The following is an 18,250-nucleotide window of genomic DNA, read 5'->3' as shown; positions in this document are numbered from 1 at the left end:
TATTTTATTTAAATAAGTTGCCAGGGAAACATTTATAATTTCTATTTTTAAAACATAATATTACATAATATTTTTATTTAATTCAATTTAAAAGTTTTAGTATTAGTTTTAGTTAACTTCAACAACACTGATTTGACAAAAAGCATCAGAAAAATGCCATGAAAGTAGTTGATAAATCAAACATACTGTGTTTGGTTATAAAATAAGCTTTAATAAATGTGAATATACTGTAAACGACATTTGATATTTTCAGAGAATAACAATTTAAATGTGTTTCTTTACACTGATTTTTTTTTTGTGAAAACACATTTTAATTTTACTTTACTAAACAACTGTTAGACATTTTTTTTGTAAGAAACTAATCATTTTATTCACCAAGGACACATTAAATTGTTCAAAAGTGACAGTAAAGACATTTATAATGTTACAAAAAAATTCTATTTCAAATAAATGCTGTTCTTTTGAGCTTTTTATTCAGTAAAGGATCCTGAAAAATTAATCACGGTTTCTACAAATACATTAAAAAGAACAATTGTTTCAATGGGAATAAATTACATTTTAAAATATATTATATTCTTTCATTTAATACTTTTTTTCTTCTCTTTTCCCTGGTAGAAAGAAAACCATATGGGTTTGGAACAACATGAATTTTTTTGGCTGAACTATACTTTTAATAAAAGCATAATCAAAACTCTCAGCACTTGAAGCCAGAAGTGGTTGAAATCGGTTGAAAACAGCTCTAGTGTGTCTAGTATTTAAACTCATATTTGCAGCTCTCTGAAATTAATCATCCTAAAATAACAGGCTCCGAAACATTCCCTTGTCTTTTCTTCCTCCTCTCTCTTCAATCTCTCTGTTTTTATGTTTTTCATCATCAATCTCTGACATGGCTGTCGGGACGCGCTGGTATTTAGGTCTCATCAGGCACTGATCTAAAGAAAAGCCTCAGAAATCATTTTTCTCATTCAACACAGACTTTAATCAGCGTTTCAATCCCACTTTGATTCCTGCGTCTCAGTGAAGTTCAATCTCCAAACAAAAGAAACGTACGGTGAAACAATTCTTCTGCTACTGCACTACGGTACATTGGTCTGAATTATACGTGCATACATCTGAAGTCATGTCTCTAATTGGTAAACGGTTATTTTATCTTTGAAAACAATGCTCTTAATATTTCTGACAGGACATAGAATGTAGCATGCATACTGTTTGGCAGTCAGAAAATCAAACAAACAAAGGTCATGTCTATTGCATTGTGGGATACCCTGTTGCACTCAATGCGCTCTGGTTGCATATTATCAGAAAAAGGAAAAGGAAAAGTACGTTTTCTGAAATGTAATTCATGTGAAATACTGTATACCACAGTCTGATAAATGGACGGCCGTATCAGCTAACATCTCTTTCTTGGCTTATTTTATTGGACTGCTAAAAGATGCATTTGACTGACACCAAACTGGATTAAAAATGTGAAATAACTTTTTATATATTAGATGATTGTTGCATACTATATACTGTTTCAAATACTAAATAAAAATAGATTAAAATACATAAATAAAGTAAACAGAAATCTAAAATAAGAAATTTGAAGTACATACAAATCTTAAAGGGGTCATATAATGCGATTTCAATTTTTTATTTCTCTTTGGAGTGTTACAAGCTCTTGGTGCATAAAGAAGATCTGTAAAGTTGCAAAGACTAAAGTCTCAAATCCAAAGAGATATTCTTTATAAAAGTTAAGAGTCAGCCACACCTACCTAAAACGGCTCGTTCTAACATGCCCCCCACATATCTACCCCACAATAATGTGTTTTTTTAACCTTAAACCGCATAAACACATTTCATTACACCAAATACACATAATAATGTTCTTTTTAACAACAATATATGACCCCTTTAAATAAGAAATTTGCATAAATAAAAAAAACCTGCATAAACAGGTCAAATAAAATGTATGAATAAATAAAAAGAAAACTAAAATGAAAAAAGAAATGTAAAAAATGTATACATAAGTAAAAATGTACATATAAATTAAATAAATAAATAGATATGTACAATAAAATGTCTCTCTCTCTACATAATGTAAAATAAAAAATACAAAAATGTAAAAAAAATCAGTATAAACGCAAAATATGTATAAATAAATAAAATAAATACAAAACATACAAATATAAAATCTTATACATAAATTATAAAATGTATATATATATATATACAGTGGGTACAAATAAACATGTAAACGATGTCTATAAATAAAAATTAATTAAACATTTTTTTTTAAATACAGTATGCATATATAAACAGATAACGTTCTCAAGGACAATCGTCAAGTACCTTCAGCCGGACACATTCTAGCGCTCACCGTCCCATATGTATCCGTCTCTACACAACTCTAATCTCACAAACGCCAAACTGATGTGAGAGCGAGAGTTTCTCATGAGCCTGTCCGCCGCTCATGAGGAAGCTACTCTCAGTTAATTGGCTGTCAGACGGAGGGACACCGTGGCCTTTGGTGTAGCGGATATGCATCTGGCCTTTTCCCATTCTCTTGCCACTCTCTCACAGCAGGGAAGCAGTAAGGTAATTGTCAAAAGTCCTGGATGAAGGTGATTAGAGCATCATCTGAGTGAAAGGCCGCCCGTGAGCTGCTCTGTTCCTGACGGCTGACAGAAAGTCATTTCGGAAAGACCGGCAGGTTTTTTTAAAGGGGACACCAGTAATTCAACTACAACAAAACGCTCTACTTTGGTTATGTATGGGTGAGCGCTCTCTCTATGAATACAGTGCTGCTTGAAGGTTTGTGAACCCTTTAGAATTGTCTATATTTCTGCATAAATATAACCCAAAAAAAGTATGTCTCAAATAGGATTATTATAGCGACATACGGCTCAGAGTGGCACCAGAAGCCAAACAAATGAGCTGAATCTCAATGTCCTCTTGTGGGAGCGAAGCACCAGATGTCTCACTGTGTGTAAACATGAGCTTCAGAGCTTAAACATGACGTCTGTACCTCAATCAACAACTTCCTAACAACTTTAGCCGTTTCACCCTCAACTGAATAAAGATCTGAAAGTGGTATAAGTGTGAAGAAATCATATATTCACCCCAAAACCAAAAGAAATGTTTTCATGAGACCTAAGTGCATTTAAATATATCTACATGGTAAAAAAAAAAAAAGGATGACAATTAAACAAGCAAACAAATCTCAAAGCCTTACTTTACTTATGTTCCCATTATGAATTTGATTTATGCAAAAAAAAAATAAAAAATTTGCTGGGAGGTAGCCAATCATCTGAACTAATTAATCAGTCATTTATTAAATTGATTCTCATCAAATAAAACATTATTCTATCCAAAGTATATGGGGTCAGTAAGATTTTTTTAAAGAAATTTACTTTTTTTTTTGGCAAAGATGCATTAAATTGATCAAAAGTGACAGTAAATACATTTATAATGTTGTGAAATATTTATATTTCAAATAAATGCTGTTCTTTTGAACTTTCTATACGTCAAAGAATCCTGGAAAAATGTATCACGGTTTCCACAAAAATATGAAAAGTGAAAAGTGTTATACAAATAAATTTGACTTGACACTGTAAATAAATAAATAAACAAATAAATATTATGTATAATAATAATATATGCATGTGTCACATCAGTGGCAATATGATAAGATGACAATATCTAATCAATAATTATTAATATAAAATCATTATTTTCTCATATATAGATAGATAGATAGATAGATAGATAGATAGATAGACAGATCTAAATCTGATTTGTTATTGTACATCATTTAAAATATATTATTTAGTTAGGCCTATATATTAATATTCAACTGATGTGTGGTCACAGGTGTACACATATTTGCAATTTCATTAAAATGTTTACAAAAAATCAACAGCAATATGATATAAGACGACAATACCTAATCAATAATCATTATTACGTCTCTACACAACTCTAATCTCACAAACGCCAAACTGAAGTGAGAGCGAGAGCTTTCCTCCCGTCCGCCGCTCGCGCAGAGGCCCCTCTCAGTTAATTGGCTGTCAGACGGAGGGACACCGTGGCCTTTGGTGTAGCGGATATGCATCTGGCCTTTTCCCATTCTCTTGCCACTCTCTCACAGCAGGGAAGCAGTAAGGTAATTGTCAAAAGTCCTGGATGAAGGTGATTAGAGCATCATCTGAGTGAAAGGCCGCCCGTGAGCTGCTCTGTTCCTGACGGCTGACAGAAAGTCATTTCGGAAAGACCGGCAGGTTTTTTTAAAGGGGACACCAGTAATTCAACTACAACAAAACGCTCTACTTTGGTTATGTATGGGTGAGCGCTCTCTCTATGAATACAGTGCTGCTTGAAGGTTTGTGAACCCTTTAGAATTGTCTATATTTCTGCATAAATATAACCCAAAAAAAGTATGTCTCAAATAGGATTATTATAGCGACATACGGCTCAGAGTGGCACCAGAAGCCAAACAAATGAGCTGAATCTCAATGTCCTCTTGTGGGAGCGAAGCACCAGATGTCTCACTGTGTGTAAACATGAGCTTCAGAGCTTAAACATGACGTCTGTACCTCAATCAACAACTTCCTAACAACTTTAGCCGTTTCACCCTCAACTGAATAAAGATCTGAAAGTGGTATAAGTGTGAAGAAATCATATATTCACCCCAAAACCAAAAGAAATGTTTTCATGAGACCTAAGTGCATTTAAATATATCTACATGGTAAAAAAAAAAAAAGGATGACAATTAAACAAGCAAACAAATCTCAAAGCCTTACTTTACTTATGTTCCCATTATGAATTTGATTTATGCAAAAAAAAAAAAAAAAATTTGCTGGGAGGTAGCCAATCATCTGAACTAATTAATCAGTCATTTATTAAATTGATTCTCATCAAATAAAACATTATTCTATCCAAAGTATATGGGGTCAGTAAGATTTTTTTAAAGAAATTTACTTTTTTTTTTGGCAAAGATGCATTAAATTGATCAAAAGTGACAGTAAATACATTTATAATGTTGTGAAATATTTATATTTCAAATAAATGCTGTTCTTTTGAACTTTCTATACGTCAAAGAATCCTGGAAAAATGTATCACGGTTTCCACAAAAATATGAAAAGTGAAAAGTGTTATACAAATAAATTTGACTTGACACTGTAAATAAATAAATAAACAAATAAATATTATGTATAATAATAATATATGCATGTGTCACATCAGTGGCAATATGATAAGATGACAATATCTAATCAATAATTATTAATATAAAATCATTATTTTCTCATATATAGATAGATAGATAGATAGATAGATAGATAGATAGACAGATCTAAATCTGATTTGTTATTGTACATCATTTAAAATATATTATTTAGTTAGGCCTATATATTAATATTCAACTGATGTGTGGTCACAGGTGTACACATATTTGCAATTTCATTAAAATGTTTACAAAAAATCAACAGCAATATGATATAAGACGACAATACCTAATCAATAATCATTATTACTAATACTTTCATTAAAATTTTTATTGTTATTAAAATTAAAATTGTTCTTTTCTAAAAAAATGTATACAGTAAAACAAATTAAAATAGTTTGATGCACATGATGAACATTTTATTTGCATCCTGGTGCTTGTATCCATTTTTTTTCTATGCAATATCACAATTTTTGCATAAAAATATGTGGATGGAAACCCAACTATATATCATAGAGACTCTTTTGACTTGTGCCTGTAAACAACAACTACCCTAGCAACCGCATACCAAAACTCCAAACACCTTAGCAACTGCATAATAACATGGATCTCAGTTTGATAGAATAGAGTACAACAGAATGTCTCGGTTACGTATGTAACCCTCGTTCCCTGAAGGAGGGGACGGAGACGTCACGACGTGACTCGTAGTGACCGACTAAAAGGGAACTGTGATTTTCCACATCATGTCTCTTACCTTCCTGCAGGTACATGACGGACTGCGAGTAGTTCTGCAGAGCGTGGTGTGTTCGTCCCAGGCTGCTGTAGGCCAGAGTTTTGGCCACCAGGTCGTTGGTCTGCGCCGCGATGCTCAGGTGCTGCTCCTGATACACCACGGCACGCTCAAAATTACCCAGCGACTCGTAAGTGAGTCCAAGGTTCCCGTAGGCCCGTCCCTGACAGCTGCCGCTGCCCGTCTCCTCCGCGATCTGGAGGTCCAGCTGGTGAAACTCAAGGGCCGTGTCGTGTTCGCCCATCAGCTGGTACACGGCGCCCAGGCCGCAGCTGGCGTCGCCCTCCAGCAATCGATCTTGGGTGTCGCGGGCGATGGCGAGCTGCCGCTCCAGGCAGGAGATGGCCTGCTCATAGTTACCCAGCTGGCTGTGCAAGCTGCCCAGTTCTCCGTACGCCTGAGCTTTTCCTCCACACTCTCTCAGCTCATGCGCCACCACCAACCGCTTCTCAAAACACACCAGAGACTGCTGAAGACTCCCCATCGCCCTGACAAACACAGCGAACCAACATTATACATATACAGTAAGAGGAAATACTCTGGTAAAACTCAACAATCTGATTGGTTGAGACACACTGTACAGTAAATTTATAATCACACAGCTCTTTATATGAAGCTGGATATGTAAGTATATCCAACTTTATCTGCATACATACAGTAGGACTCATGTATAGCGATTGTTTATAGTGTCGCAAAATGTGAAGTATATTGTCACACAGCTCTAATCTGCTAAATGTGAATATAAGGATTGAAGATATTAAGATATCATAATCATCAACATCAAGATTTTCTGCAAAGCTGCTATTGACCACAATGCATATTGTTTAAAACACTATACAAAGAAATGTTACTTGACATTGTGAATAAATAAACAAACAAATAAATAAATATTATGTATAATAGTGTGTGTAATAATAATATCTCAAAATTAATTACTACTACTAATAATAAAATTACAAATTATTTTCTAACCATTTTACACACACAGTAAAAGAAGAGAAGATCCAAAATACTAAAAAATATGACAGTCACATTGTAAATTAATTAATTAATTAATAATTATACAAGTTCAAATTTGATTGATGTTTTGTCACAGGTGTGCATATATTTGCAACTTCAGTAAATTGTAAAAAAACAAAAAACATAAACAGCAATGTGATAAAAGATGACAATATCTAATCAATAATTATTAATACTAAAAATTTCAATAAAATTACTTTTTAAAAATTTTCAATAAATGAGTTCTTTTCTAAAAAAGAACTCTCGCTCTCTCTCTCTATATATATATATTATATTTAATTTGAACAAAATATTATTTAATTCTAATTACAATTTCTTTTATTTTACAATAATTTTACACATATAGTAAAAAAAAAGAGTAAATCCAAAATACTGAAAAATCTGATCGGCTATTATATATAATTTAAAATATATAATAATAATTATATATTACTATTCAATTGATGTGTGGTCACAAGTGTGCATATATTTGGAATTTCAGTTTTATACTACTACAATTACTACTACTAATAATTTCAATAAAATTATAGTTATTAAAATAAAATTGTTCTGCCAAGTAAAATAGTTTAACATAGTTCACTAAAGGTATTGTAGATATCTTGGTGCATTAATATACAATTCAACTCGATTTTAGTGCTGGAACTTTTCATTTCATGTAATGACATTTCAGTGATTTTACTACGGTTAAATCTGGCTTACGGCTTATTGCTTTATTAGCTCGCAGTGTGTGTCTGCTTCCAGACTGTGGTGTAATCAAATAGAAATAAGTGCAATGTAAATTTCAATTTGAGTCTAATAAATTCCATGCAGAATGTTTACAAGCTGATATCAAATTTACAGAGCGATATGGAGATGTATGTATTCCTTTGAATATGAACCTTCTCACATGAAACAGAATCTCAAAATGCAGTCTAGTTTAATGCTGCTAAAATACTGAATGTGAGGGAATCACGAGGGACGGCGTGCTTTAGATCGATATGAGCTATTCCAGCAACACACAGGTGGCAGGACAGTGCTGATGCAACTTCATTTAAAAAGAGAAATGCAGTCCATACGCTCCCATCCGTCGAGAGAGCGGGTTTGAAACGGGCTTCGGTACCGGCTCTCTGTGGAATAACAAAACCAGGCTTAATTCATATAGGCCGGGGACTCGCTCACTACTTAGGTAGCTTAAAAGTGATGCATCATTACCCCTTGTTGTCCTGTCACTTGAAATTACAGCAACATCAGTCTTGTTGAAAGGCCCTGCCTCATTTCAATATAAATGAAACAAATAGCTTTTAACGCGGGCCTTTAATGAGGTTCTTGTTGGATTCTTCTGCGCTATCTGAGGTAAAGCTCCTCTCTGCTGAGGGGAGTGCAAGCGCATTGTCACAACTGACAGTGTAATTTACCTTCCCCGCTGGACCGCGGGAAGGACGGGGGTTTGGGTTTGGATGAGCTTGGCTCGTTGCGGGCCCGGTGTGAGTTCTCTTCCCACAATCCTTAGCGTCGAGCTTTGACAGGCCCCTGCAGCAAACCATTCATCATATTTCCATGCCCATATACTCGTAGGTAAGCAGAATCCACTAGGGTTTGTGACGGGAGCTGGACTGCTTAAAGGGCTGATTGGATGTTAATTAAAATAGATGCGTGGCAGATCACACTGAGGATGCTGGGTAGACATGTATGGAGTGCATAGCTGCCCATAGAACAATTTGCATTTTTCAAGCAAATTAATTTTAGAATTAAGAGTTGTAAAAATGAGTCACTATTCATTCTTGGGTGAATTTTCTCTTTAAATCTTTTGAATGCTATTACATCTAATAACAGAATATCAAACAATGATGTATTTCAATAAAAGAAGATTGTTGAAGACCAAAAGAATTATGTAACTTTGCAATAGGATTTTTGGTGGCGTTTGAAACAAGCCAATTATTATGACAAAATTATAAAAAAAATACATAAGTTGGGATCGACAGATAAAAGCATTATATATTCAGTAGTTATGTATATTTGCATTGCTCAACATTAGCAATTACATTAGCGATTCAAAACTCAAAGATTTGTTTGCATTATCTCTCAAAAAATGGTCACAGAATGGCATTTTTATATTAAAATGTTGTAATAAAGTAAATAATAAATGTTGCTGTTTATCATATTTTGAGCGATCATGCAAACAAATCTTTGAATAAGAGTTTTAAAATGAATTCACTATTCATTTTTGGGTGTACTATCCCTTTAAGTCAAAAACTGTATGAATGCCATTTCGTTAGATAACAGAATATCGAACCAGGATGTATTTCACTAAAAGAAGTTTGCTAGGTTTGAAATAAAATCATAAAGCAATAAATCTGCTGTTGAAGACAAAAGTATTGTAATCAACAGCTAAAAATATTATATATTCAATATTTGCAATGCAGTGGCTCAACATCAGTGAATCGATTCAAAACTCTGATTCAAAGATTTGTTTGCGTTATTTTTCCAAAATGTTCACAGAATCTCCATATGGCATTTTTAAAAATATTAATATGTACTAAAAATACATTTTGCTGCTTATACATGTTACATGGATTAACATGAACGTAATTTGAGAGATCAAAGCAAATCTTTGAATCAGTTTTAAAATTGAGTCACTAATCAGTTTGAACTGATTCACAGAAAAAACTCCAAGTTTGCTTGTTTGCCACTAAAGTATAAATTAGAGATACAAAAAAGCACTAACATAGAGTGAATCAGTGACAAGTGAACATTTGAAGAGATTCTCCTGCTGATACACTCACGTGACAGTGATTCCCAAATTTGAATGTGAGAAGCACAAAAAGTGCTTTTATGCTGTATGCATCTCTGTATACATGCGTGCAGCCCTGCATACTGTCATTTCAGCATGCATGTTGAAGGTGGGGTCATGCTCTGATACAAAACAATTCCATCTTCAATCTGTTGCATGTTGTGAGAGCATTCAGTGTCCGCCTGTTGACCTCATGGTGTCAGTCCTCATTTCGCCTGATACAGTTAGTGCCTCTATCAGACTGAAGCAACTGGAATAACAAGCAGCCTGTTGCATCATCACGAGACTCCACAGCTCCATAATGCTAATAAATCATTCACACTACGTTAAAAAAAACAGTAATCTAATCTTGTCTAAGAGCATATTACACTCAAGTACGACTAGTACTTTTGTACATTTTTTACAGTGGCGTCAATAATTATTTAGACACTTGAAGGAATAGTTCACCCAAAAATTACAATTGTCAGTTTACCTCATCCTCATGTCAATCTAAATAAAAATGAAAGTCAATGGGGTCCAGTGTTGTTTTGAATCTCAATGGCTTCCATTGCATGAAAAAATAACAACAACAACAAAAAACAGAAACATTGTTCAAAACATCTTCTTCTGTGCTCAACTTTAAGGCAAATCACAACAATTTTCATTCTTGGGTGAACTATCCTTATATGTCACTTAAAAATGTATGAATGCTATTTGATCAGATAACAGAATATCAAATCAAGAGGCATTTCACCAAAAGAAGTTTGTTAGGTTCGAAATCAAAACATGTACATGTCTATATACTGCAAAAACAAGTATCTGTCCTATTTTCCAGTTCAAATATTTAAAAATTCTCTCAAAATACAAGATACACCCCGAGATACATTTATCACAAATGTAGTTCAGGACATTAAAAAGAGACATCTTAATGAGTTCTTAAGAATTTTTTGACTTGTTTTCTTTTAAAATATTAGAAAATCCTTAAAACAAGATATAATTTAATTAAGAAGCAACACTGCATAAGATATTAGGTCGTTTTTGTCTTACTGCACTGGCATATTTTTACATTTTTGGCATATTTAAGTTAAAAAATCTGCCAGTGCAGTGAGACAAAATACACTTATATTCAAACTATGAAAAAAGTTGCTTATTTTAAGGATATTTTGAAAGAAAAAAACAAGTAAAAAATAATTTGTTTGCAGATGCAACATGGTTTGATATGTTTTCTATCTAAGTGTCGTTTGTGTGTCCAAGTACATTTTTGAGTTAGTGAAAAATTATAAATAACACAAAAATGGACATGAATTCTTACCTGTGTCCATTACCAAGACCTCTGTATGCCTTCTCCTGGTCCTGCATATGGTTGAGGCTCTGTGCCACGGAGAGATACTGGTCATAATACTTAATTGCCTCTTCAAAATCTCCCAGCGAGTCATAGCAGTCTCCCAAGTTCCCATAAGCACGACCACGGTCCAGCACGGCGTCATTGCCACTGAGCTGCTGCAACATTGCCAACTGTTGCTCAAAATAGCCAATGGCCTCCTCCATTACTCCCATGTTAATTTTCGTAATGCCCATGTTACCGTAAACCTGGGCCTCAATGCTGGGGTCCTTCAGTCGCTGGCCGAGCTCAAGCTGTTCCTCGTAGCATTTAAAGGCCATGGTGTACTTTCCAAGAGACATGTAGACGGCGGCGAGGTGTCCATGAGCCTGGCACTCTCCCTGAATGTCACCTTGCTCCTGGTACACCTCAAGTTCCTGGGTGTGGTACCCTAAGGCCTTGTCGTATTTCTGTAGCATCCGGTAGGCAGCGCCCAACGCGGCGTAGGCGTTCGCCTCCATCTTGCGATCCTTGACTTGGTGCGCCAAGGACAGCTGCTGCTCGTAAAACTTGACGGCTCCGGGAACATCCTTCTTACAAAGGAAGATGTCTCCCAGGTTGCCCAAGGCGCGGAACCGAGCCTGCGAGTTGTTCAGTGACTGCGCCAAGGAAAGAAGGTACTTCTGGCACTCCTCCGCCTTGCTGTAGTCGCCAAGAGCCTTGAAGGCCAGGCCCAGATTACAGTAGGCTTTGGCTTGACTTAACTTGTCGTGGAGGTCCTTAGCAAGTGCCAGATCTTGTTCGTAGTACTTCACTGCCTCCTGGAAGTTTCCCAGACAGTAGTGCGCATATCCCAAATTGTGGCAGACCTTACCCTCGCTCTCCATGTCCTGCAATTCCGGGGAAAGCCGTAGGTACTGTTCATAGTAGGGTACGGCTTGGGGAAACTCTCCCCGAGAGCAGTGAAAATTACCCAAGTTGCCCAAGGCACGAGCCTCACTCTGGATGTCCCTCAACTCTCGAGCAATGTTCAGATGATTCTGGTAATGTTGCAAGGCTCGATCATGCGCCCCCAGAGCCTGGTACGCCACCGCCAGGTTACCATGCGTCGAGGCCTGCGAGGCACGATCGTTAACCTCCATGGAAATCTGCAGCTCTTGTCTGTGGTAGCGCACGGCCTGGTCAAAGGCACCGAGGGCATTGTAAGCATTGCCCATGTTTCCATATGCTCTGCCCTGGGCCGCATAGTCATTTAGCTCTTGGGCAATGGATAGATGAGCCTTGTGCAGCTTCAGAGCAGTGTCGTAGTCCCCTTTCATCTGGTAAATGATTCCTGTAAAGAAGAAAATAATAGTTTCATTCAATCAAATTGTGCTTATCATGCTTCACAGAATAACCAAAATGGTTTTTCAATATCTTCCATCACTCTTCATCTGTTAAAGAAGCTAAAGATTAAGTGTACATTTAAAAAAGCCATGAACTACAACGTACCCAAAGCAAATCATCCAACCGGAAAAAAAGGAAATAAGATCTGAGAAAGCCCACTGACACTTGTAGAAATATATTTTAATTAAAAAGGAGATCTGATCTGATTTGTGTAGTCTCGACTCGCCTTCAATCAAAGTTCTGTGCCCCAAAGATATGCCAATATGAGGCGATGGCAATCAAAACAGCCAGATCTGCTCAGTCCTGGGAGACTTCTTGCAAATTTTGGGTCCCCCTAATGTTGCCTGACCACTTTTCCACAAAATTATCATTACCGTCATAACATTACAGTCCCGCCTCTCCAGTTCCTGTACAGTACTTGGGGGGAAAGTAGAGGATCAGGGGAGGAAAAAGGCTAATGAATACTTCTGATGGAAAAAGGGTTTGAGGGCACCAGCAATGGGAAACTTTAATTGTGGTCAACATCAGTTGGCTCCCACATCGTTGTATGCTTTAACCGGGTTTCTTTTCCTTTGAAAATCAGAGCTAAGTGTTGGGGATAAGGAAAACTGCTGGGATGAGTGGAAAACAAGACGCGTCACTGGGGCAAAACTGGGAAGTCTATGGCGACCATTTGTGTAATTGTCAGAGATGCCGGCTGACCCGAAATGAGTTCTGGGAATAGGATGCCAATGAAAACACATTGGAGGAAAGTAGAGTGCGAGATAAAAGTGTTTTTTAGAGAGATGTGGAACCGTTGTTGATAGAGTGGCTTGGCATCTTGAGGGAACTCATTCGGTCTGCTGACTGAGTCACGGGCCACGAGCGCGTCCTTCTGCGTGTGTGGAAGCAAGAGGCAAAGGGGGGTATCAGAATGGGTGAGGGGTTGCCCATCTGCTCAGTGTCAATACTCATGTGCCAAGGCAGGATTACCAGCATGTGGTAAATCCAATTAGATCCAGTGCCAAGCTGGTATCCTGACACTGAGGGCCCATTAGCGCTCTTCACTATTCACAGATATTTCCTCTAAAATAGCCCCAGTCTTCAGTGGCTAATTATCAATACTTAACCCCATGATTCTTCATTTATCAGCGAGCAAAGCTTCAGACAGAAGCTTGTTTGAAAATGAATCCTTTGAGACGTGTGCAGTGAAACGTGCCAGACATAAAACCTTTGATGAAAGAAACCAACACCTGCAGTTCTGTTTTTAAACGACTGGTCCTGCTTGTACTTTTAAACACTTTTATATTGGTCCAATGTGACTGCTAGGAACACAATACTAACAAGACCTAAAAAACTTCCTTGAGCTAAAAACAGAAATGCTGAGCTGAACAATTTTACACTGTCAGGACATAAATACTCCTTACAGTCTGCAAATTAACAGAAGGGACTATTATTAATTCATAAACAGTAGGGAGTGTTTATGTACACAAACTACTTAAACTAATGGATAATTTACAGCAGTTGTTCTAAAATTGTGGCATGCTGAGTGCCCCCTGGTGGTATGCAACTTGGCTTAAAATTTATAAAACTAAAAAAGGCTTGTGTAAAATTTTATTTATTTATTTACTTAAAAATTGATATTAATAAAACGTAAAAATATTTTACATTTTATAATAAAAAAATTTAAATAAAAAATACATTAAATAACATAAATTATATAAAAAATATATTAATATATATTCGCTTACAGCTCAAAAAGATGCAAATGTGCTCATTGCAAAACAAACAAAAACAAACAAAATTAACACAAATTGCACAAATTAAGCAACAGCATGATAGCACGCCACTGCGACTTTGACAGTCACACCACAGCCGGCTTTATCTTCATAATTTCATATTAAGAATGGGGTCACGGCTACAAAACAAAATAGCACCTCCTTGATAGGTCAGTTAAGAGGATTACACAGTCACCTGCAGACGCTGCAGGAATGCATATGGCCTCATCGTTAAAGTTAAATCCCCAGAGCCGACACGCAGGAGAGGGTGGGATGAGACTGGGGAACAGGATCTGAGACTGATTGGAGATCAGTGAAAAGGTTAAAAACTCCTCAGTGTCTGCTCTAAGGGGTGAATAATAATTGCAACGATGCATGATTTGGCTAAAGAAGACGCCAGGCTCCAAGAGCCTCTGCCTACATTAACAGAAGTGGGATTTTGATGATGTCTTTCCAGCTTTGATGCCCTGCTATGTAACGAGTGATGGGCAGCCCTTCAAACAAACATTAAAAATACTTCCCTCCCCAGGCGGTCGTTTCGCCTAAATGCATGTGAAATGTAGTAATTTAATCTTCAAATGGCACAATCTTCAACCCCAAATGACTGAAACGCCATGACTTTTTAATTTTATTTTTACTGAGAATGTCCTACTTGAACTCATTACATAGCTGTCGCTTTTCAAGCGTTCCCGCTCCGTAAAGGCTGTGACATTCCGAATTAATTAGCTTTAGCGTGGACTCGCCTTCAAAGCTTGACTTCCCGATGAGATTTTGACAGCTAAATGAAACCGATCAAGCCAGCAGTCATCAGATATGTGTTAAATTCTTAATATAGTACATTTAATAATAGAACGCATTTACTCTGATTTCAAGTCAAAATCATGTCATTGTGACAATTTTAAAACATGCATGAAAGATGTTAAGCTGAAAAAAGGGCTGTGTGACCATAACTCATATATGTCTATCAAATAAGTAATGAGCATATAGAGCGCAACGGCTGGGTTAAGGAAAAATAACACCCAGATTTATTTGGGAATTTGTTTTTTTGTTTTTTGACAAATTCCCATTAAGATTATATATATAGGATTCATTTAGAAACATGTACTTTACTTTAGATACAATTCTACTCTAATAAAATAATAGTCTTAAAAAAAAAAAAACATATATATATATATATATATAATAAAATAATAATTAGTAAAATAATTCAATATATTTACAAAAATGTAAATACAAAAAATATAAAATATAACAAAATATAAATACATAAATACATTCTTGAAAAGTTTAAATTGTTTACTTTGACGAATTCCCACTAAGAAGAAAGAGATGAACCATTCAGAAAAGTAGATGGGGAAACAAATTATGCTAAAAACACTGAAAATGACATCAATTGAGTCACTCCCCATTTCACAATAAACGTAAAATAAGTAATATTTTGTTTTTATAACTTAAATTAATGCCAGATAGCAGTTGTATATTGTAGTATTATTGTCATCTGCAATGCTTCATGGCAAATTATAATAATTTTGCTGTAGGTTTGTCTTTTATTCAGATGTTTTTGCTTCAAAACAAAGTTTGTGGTGTTGTGATTCATTCCTCAGCTGTTTCAAGGCTGCAGAAAACGCAGAAAAACATTCATTGGCTTCTAGAAACGACCCCTCTTAATGTCTTCACCTCAAACATACACTCTACTTATTTAACGGAAACCAAAATTGTACGCAAAGTGACTGCAATAAGAAGCGGCTGACGGAAAGTAAAAACATAATAATAAGTGCAGCTGTATTTCAGCAGGCATGTCAGCTCCACAGCTATTTTCCTTTGTTATGATTCCTGTCTGTCTCTCAAAACCATTCCAGTCTCGTCTCCTCCCATTCAAATGCGAATGCTAACTAGGCCCGATATTCTGCCGTATGATTTATAGCTCAGAGCCAGTCTTGAATAACCCTCGGGAAAATGGGGACAAACAAATGGCAGACTAGGGTCAGCTTTGTTGTTGGCTTCAGAAGAAGAGTAAAACAGTTGAACACTGCGGCTGGCAACAGTTTGCCAGATGCATTAATTTGACATTAAGTCTCTTGCAGAAAACGTGTTTATTCTCTGCTTCCACTTTTAGCTAAGCAAAGTGCGGTTAGTGTTTTTTTTTTTTTACCAGCCGCAGATTGTCGATAAACACCCTCTTAAAGTCTGAGTAACGGGAGTCTGGCTTTCGGAATTCTTTGGAATTTTCAAACCGTTTTGAAGATCTATTTTGGAATTTCCAAATATTCCGTTTCCTCTATATCCCTGGTGGTTTTGGCGCACTTTTGAATACTTGCACTGCCGCAGTGTACTGGAGACGGCACTAAATGACTGTCTGTGGAAACAGGGCCTCAGACGTGACCGGTGGTAACAACTGTCAAAGCAACACATCAAACGGGCTTTGCACACTACACTGAACCCTGGGTTAATGCATTTGAACCTTGTGTTAATGATGCTTTTAACGGTTCTTTAAGCAACGTTTCACACTTGTAATTTCAAATAAGGGGTGAGCGTCCTGAGTTATGAAACCCTTGATGGTGCAAATCTAATGGATTCTAGAATGTTATGGTGAGTTGTTTAGCAACAGATAACCAATCATTAACCAAACATTGCTTGTCTCATATGAAATATTATTTCATATATGATTTAATATATAAACAATAATTCAATAATAATAATAAAAATGATATAAATTAATAAATAATAAATATATATATATTTTTTTTTAATAATAATAATATATTTATTTTTGTCTTTGTTACTGGGTATGTTTATAAAGCAAATTTCCAGATTGATAAGCACACTTAAAATCTCATAAATATGTACATGAACCCAGAATTGACCAAAGTACAGTATGAAATATCTAAACCTGATTACCCAGAACTAAATAAGTACGAGCAGAACTTGTGTAATTTTCAACCAGTGTGGGTTTTCATTAAAAGATAATGATTTACTTTACTTCATGAGAAGCTATTCACTACATTAGAGAGAAGTATCAGTTCTAAAGCTGCTCCATGGGTCTTTAAATGACTCAGAATATTAATTTAAGGAAAAAGAAACGAGATAAACCGGCTAATATTCTGCCTACAGCAATGGAGTGTAGAAAATTAATATCAACAATGTGTAATGTTCTAAAACAAGAGTCATGAGAGAAAATTTCCCACACACCAATAACTCTACTGAAACACACACATTGCTAATAGTACTTAAGCCATGAACATTAGTATTGACATTTTACTATTCTAATCTTAAATATTAATGTTACAGTGAAATAACATATTTATTTAATAATCATAAAAATCATATTACAATAATAATAATACATTCTGGCCAAATTGCGCAGCTCTACAAATAAACACTGCAAACATTTTTTAAATCACATTTTAAATTGCAAATGCATTTTTTTTCCCTAGAAAAATCAATTCGATTTTCCCCCATAATAATAATAATAATTTTGTTCAAAGTTTGCGTAATTTTTCCAGTGAAAAAATAAAAGTGACATATTTTTTGTTTATTTTAATTTTATTTTTTAATTCCTTCCCCGCCAGCATTTAAAAAAAAAAAGTTGCCAGCCACCGCCAGCGATTGATGATGATTTGCACTAAAATTTGATGGCCTCCAGTATATCTTGTAATAATAATAATAATAATAATAATTACTGATTAGATTTATTAACCATTTAAAATCACAATTGCAATTTTTTTATCAGAGAAAAACGATTACATTTTTCCCAAATTGTGCAGCCCTACTACTAACCACGCTAAAACATACTAAACATACTAACAATACTAGGGGTGTAACGGTACACAAATATGACGGTTCAGTACGTACCTCGGTTTTAACGTCACGGTTCGGTATGATTTCGGTACAGCAGGGGGAAAAACTTTTTTTTTTTAAATGGTTTACTGAACAAGTTGCTCTTTCTTTAAATACATTCAGTTATAGTTTAAATGTTCTTAGTGATAAAAATCTACCTCAGCTTATGCTTAAAACTATAGGGAGC

General features: G+C 35.5%; 1 protein-coding gene across 1 annotated transcript in view; it reads right to left on the bottom strand.

Annotated features, from left to right (window-relative positions):
* Positions 1 to 18,250, bottom strand: part of LOC107704161 (tetratricopeptide repeat protein 28-like) — a 289,547-nt gene that overhangs the window by 35,516 nt on the left and 235,781 nt on the right. The window contains 2 exon segments of the mRNA XM_016507027.1: positions 5,958 to 6,481; positions 11,075 to 12,416. Coding sequence (XP_016362513.1) covers positions 5,958 to 6,481; positions 11,075 to 12,416 — 1,866 coding nt within the window.

The sequence above is a fragment of the Sinocyclocheilus anshuiensis genome, unplaced genomic scaffold, assembly GCF_001515605.1.
Source record: "Sinocyclocheilus anshuiensis isolate Anshui unplaced genomic scaffold, SAMN03320099.WGS_v1.1 scaffold690, whole genome shotgun sequence".
NCBI classification, from domain to species: domain Eukaryota; kingdom Metazoa; phylum Chordata; class Actinopteri; order Cypriniformes; family Cyprinidae; genus Sinocyclocheilus; species Sinocyclocheilus anshuiensis.
Note: the sequence above shows the minus strand (reverse complement) of the source record. Positions and strands in the feature narration are given on the sequence as shown.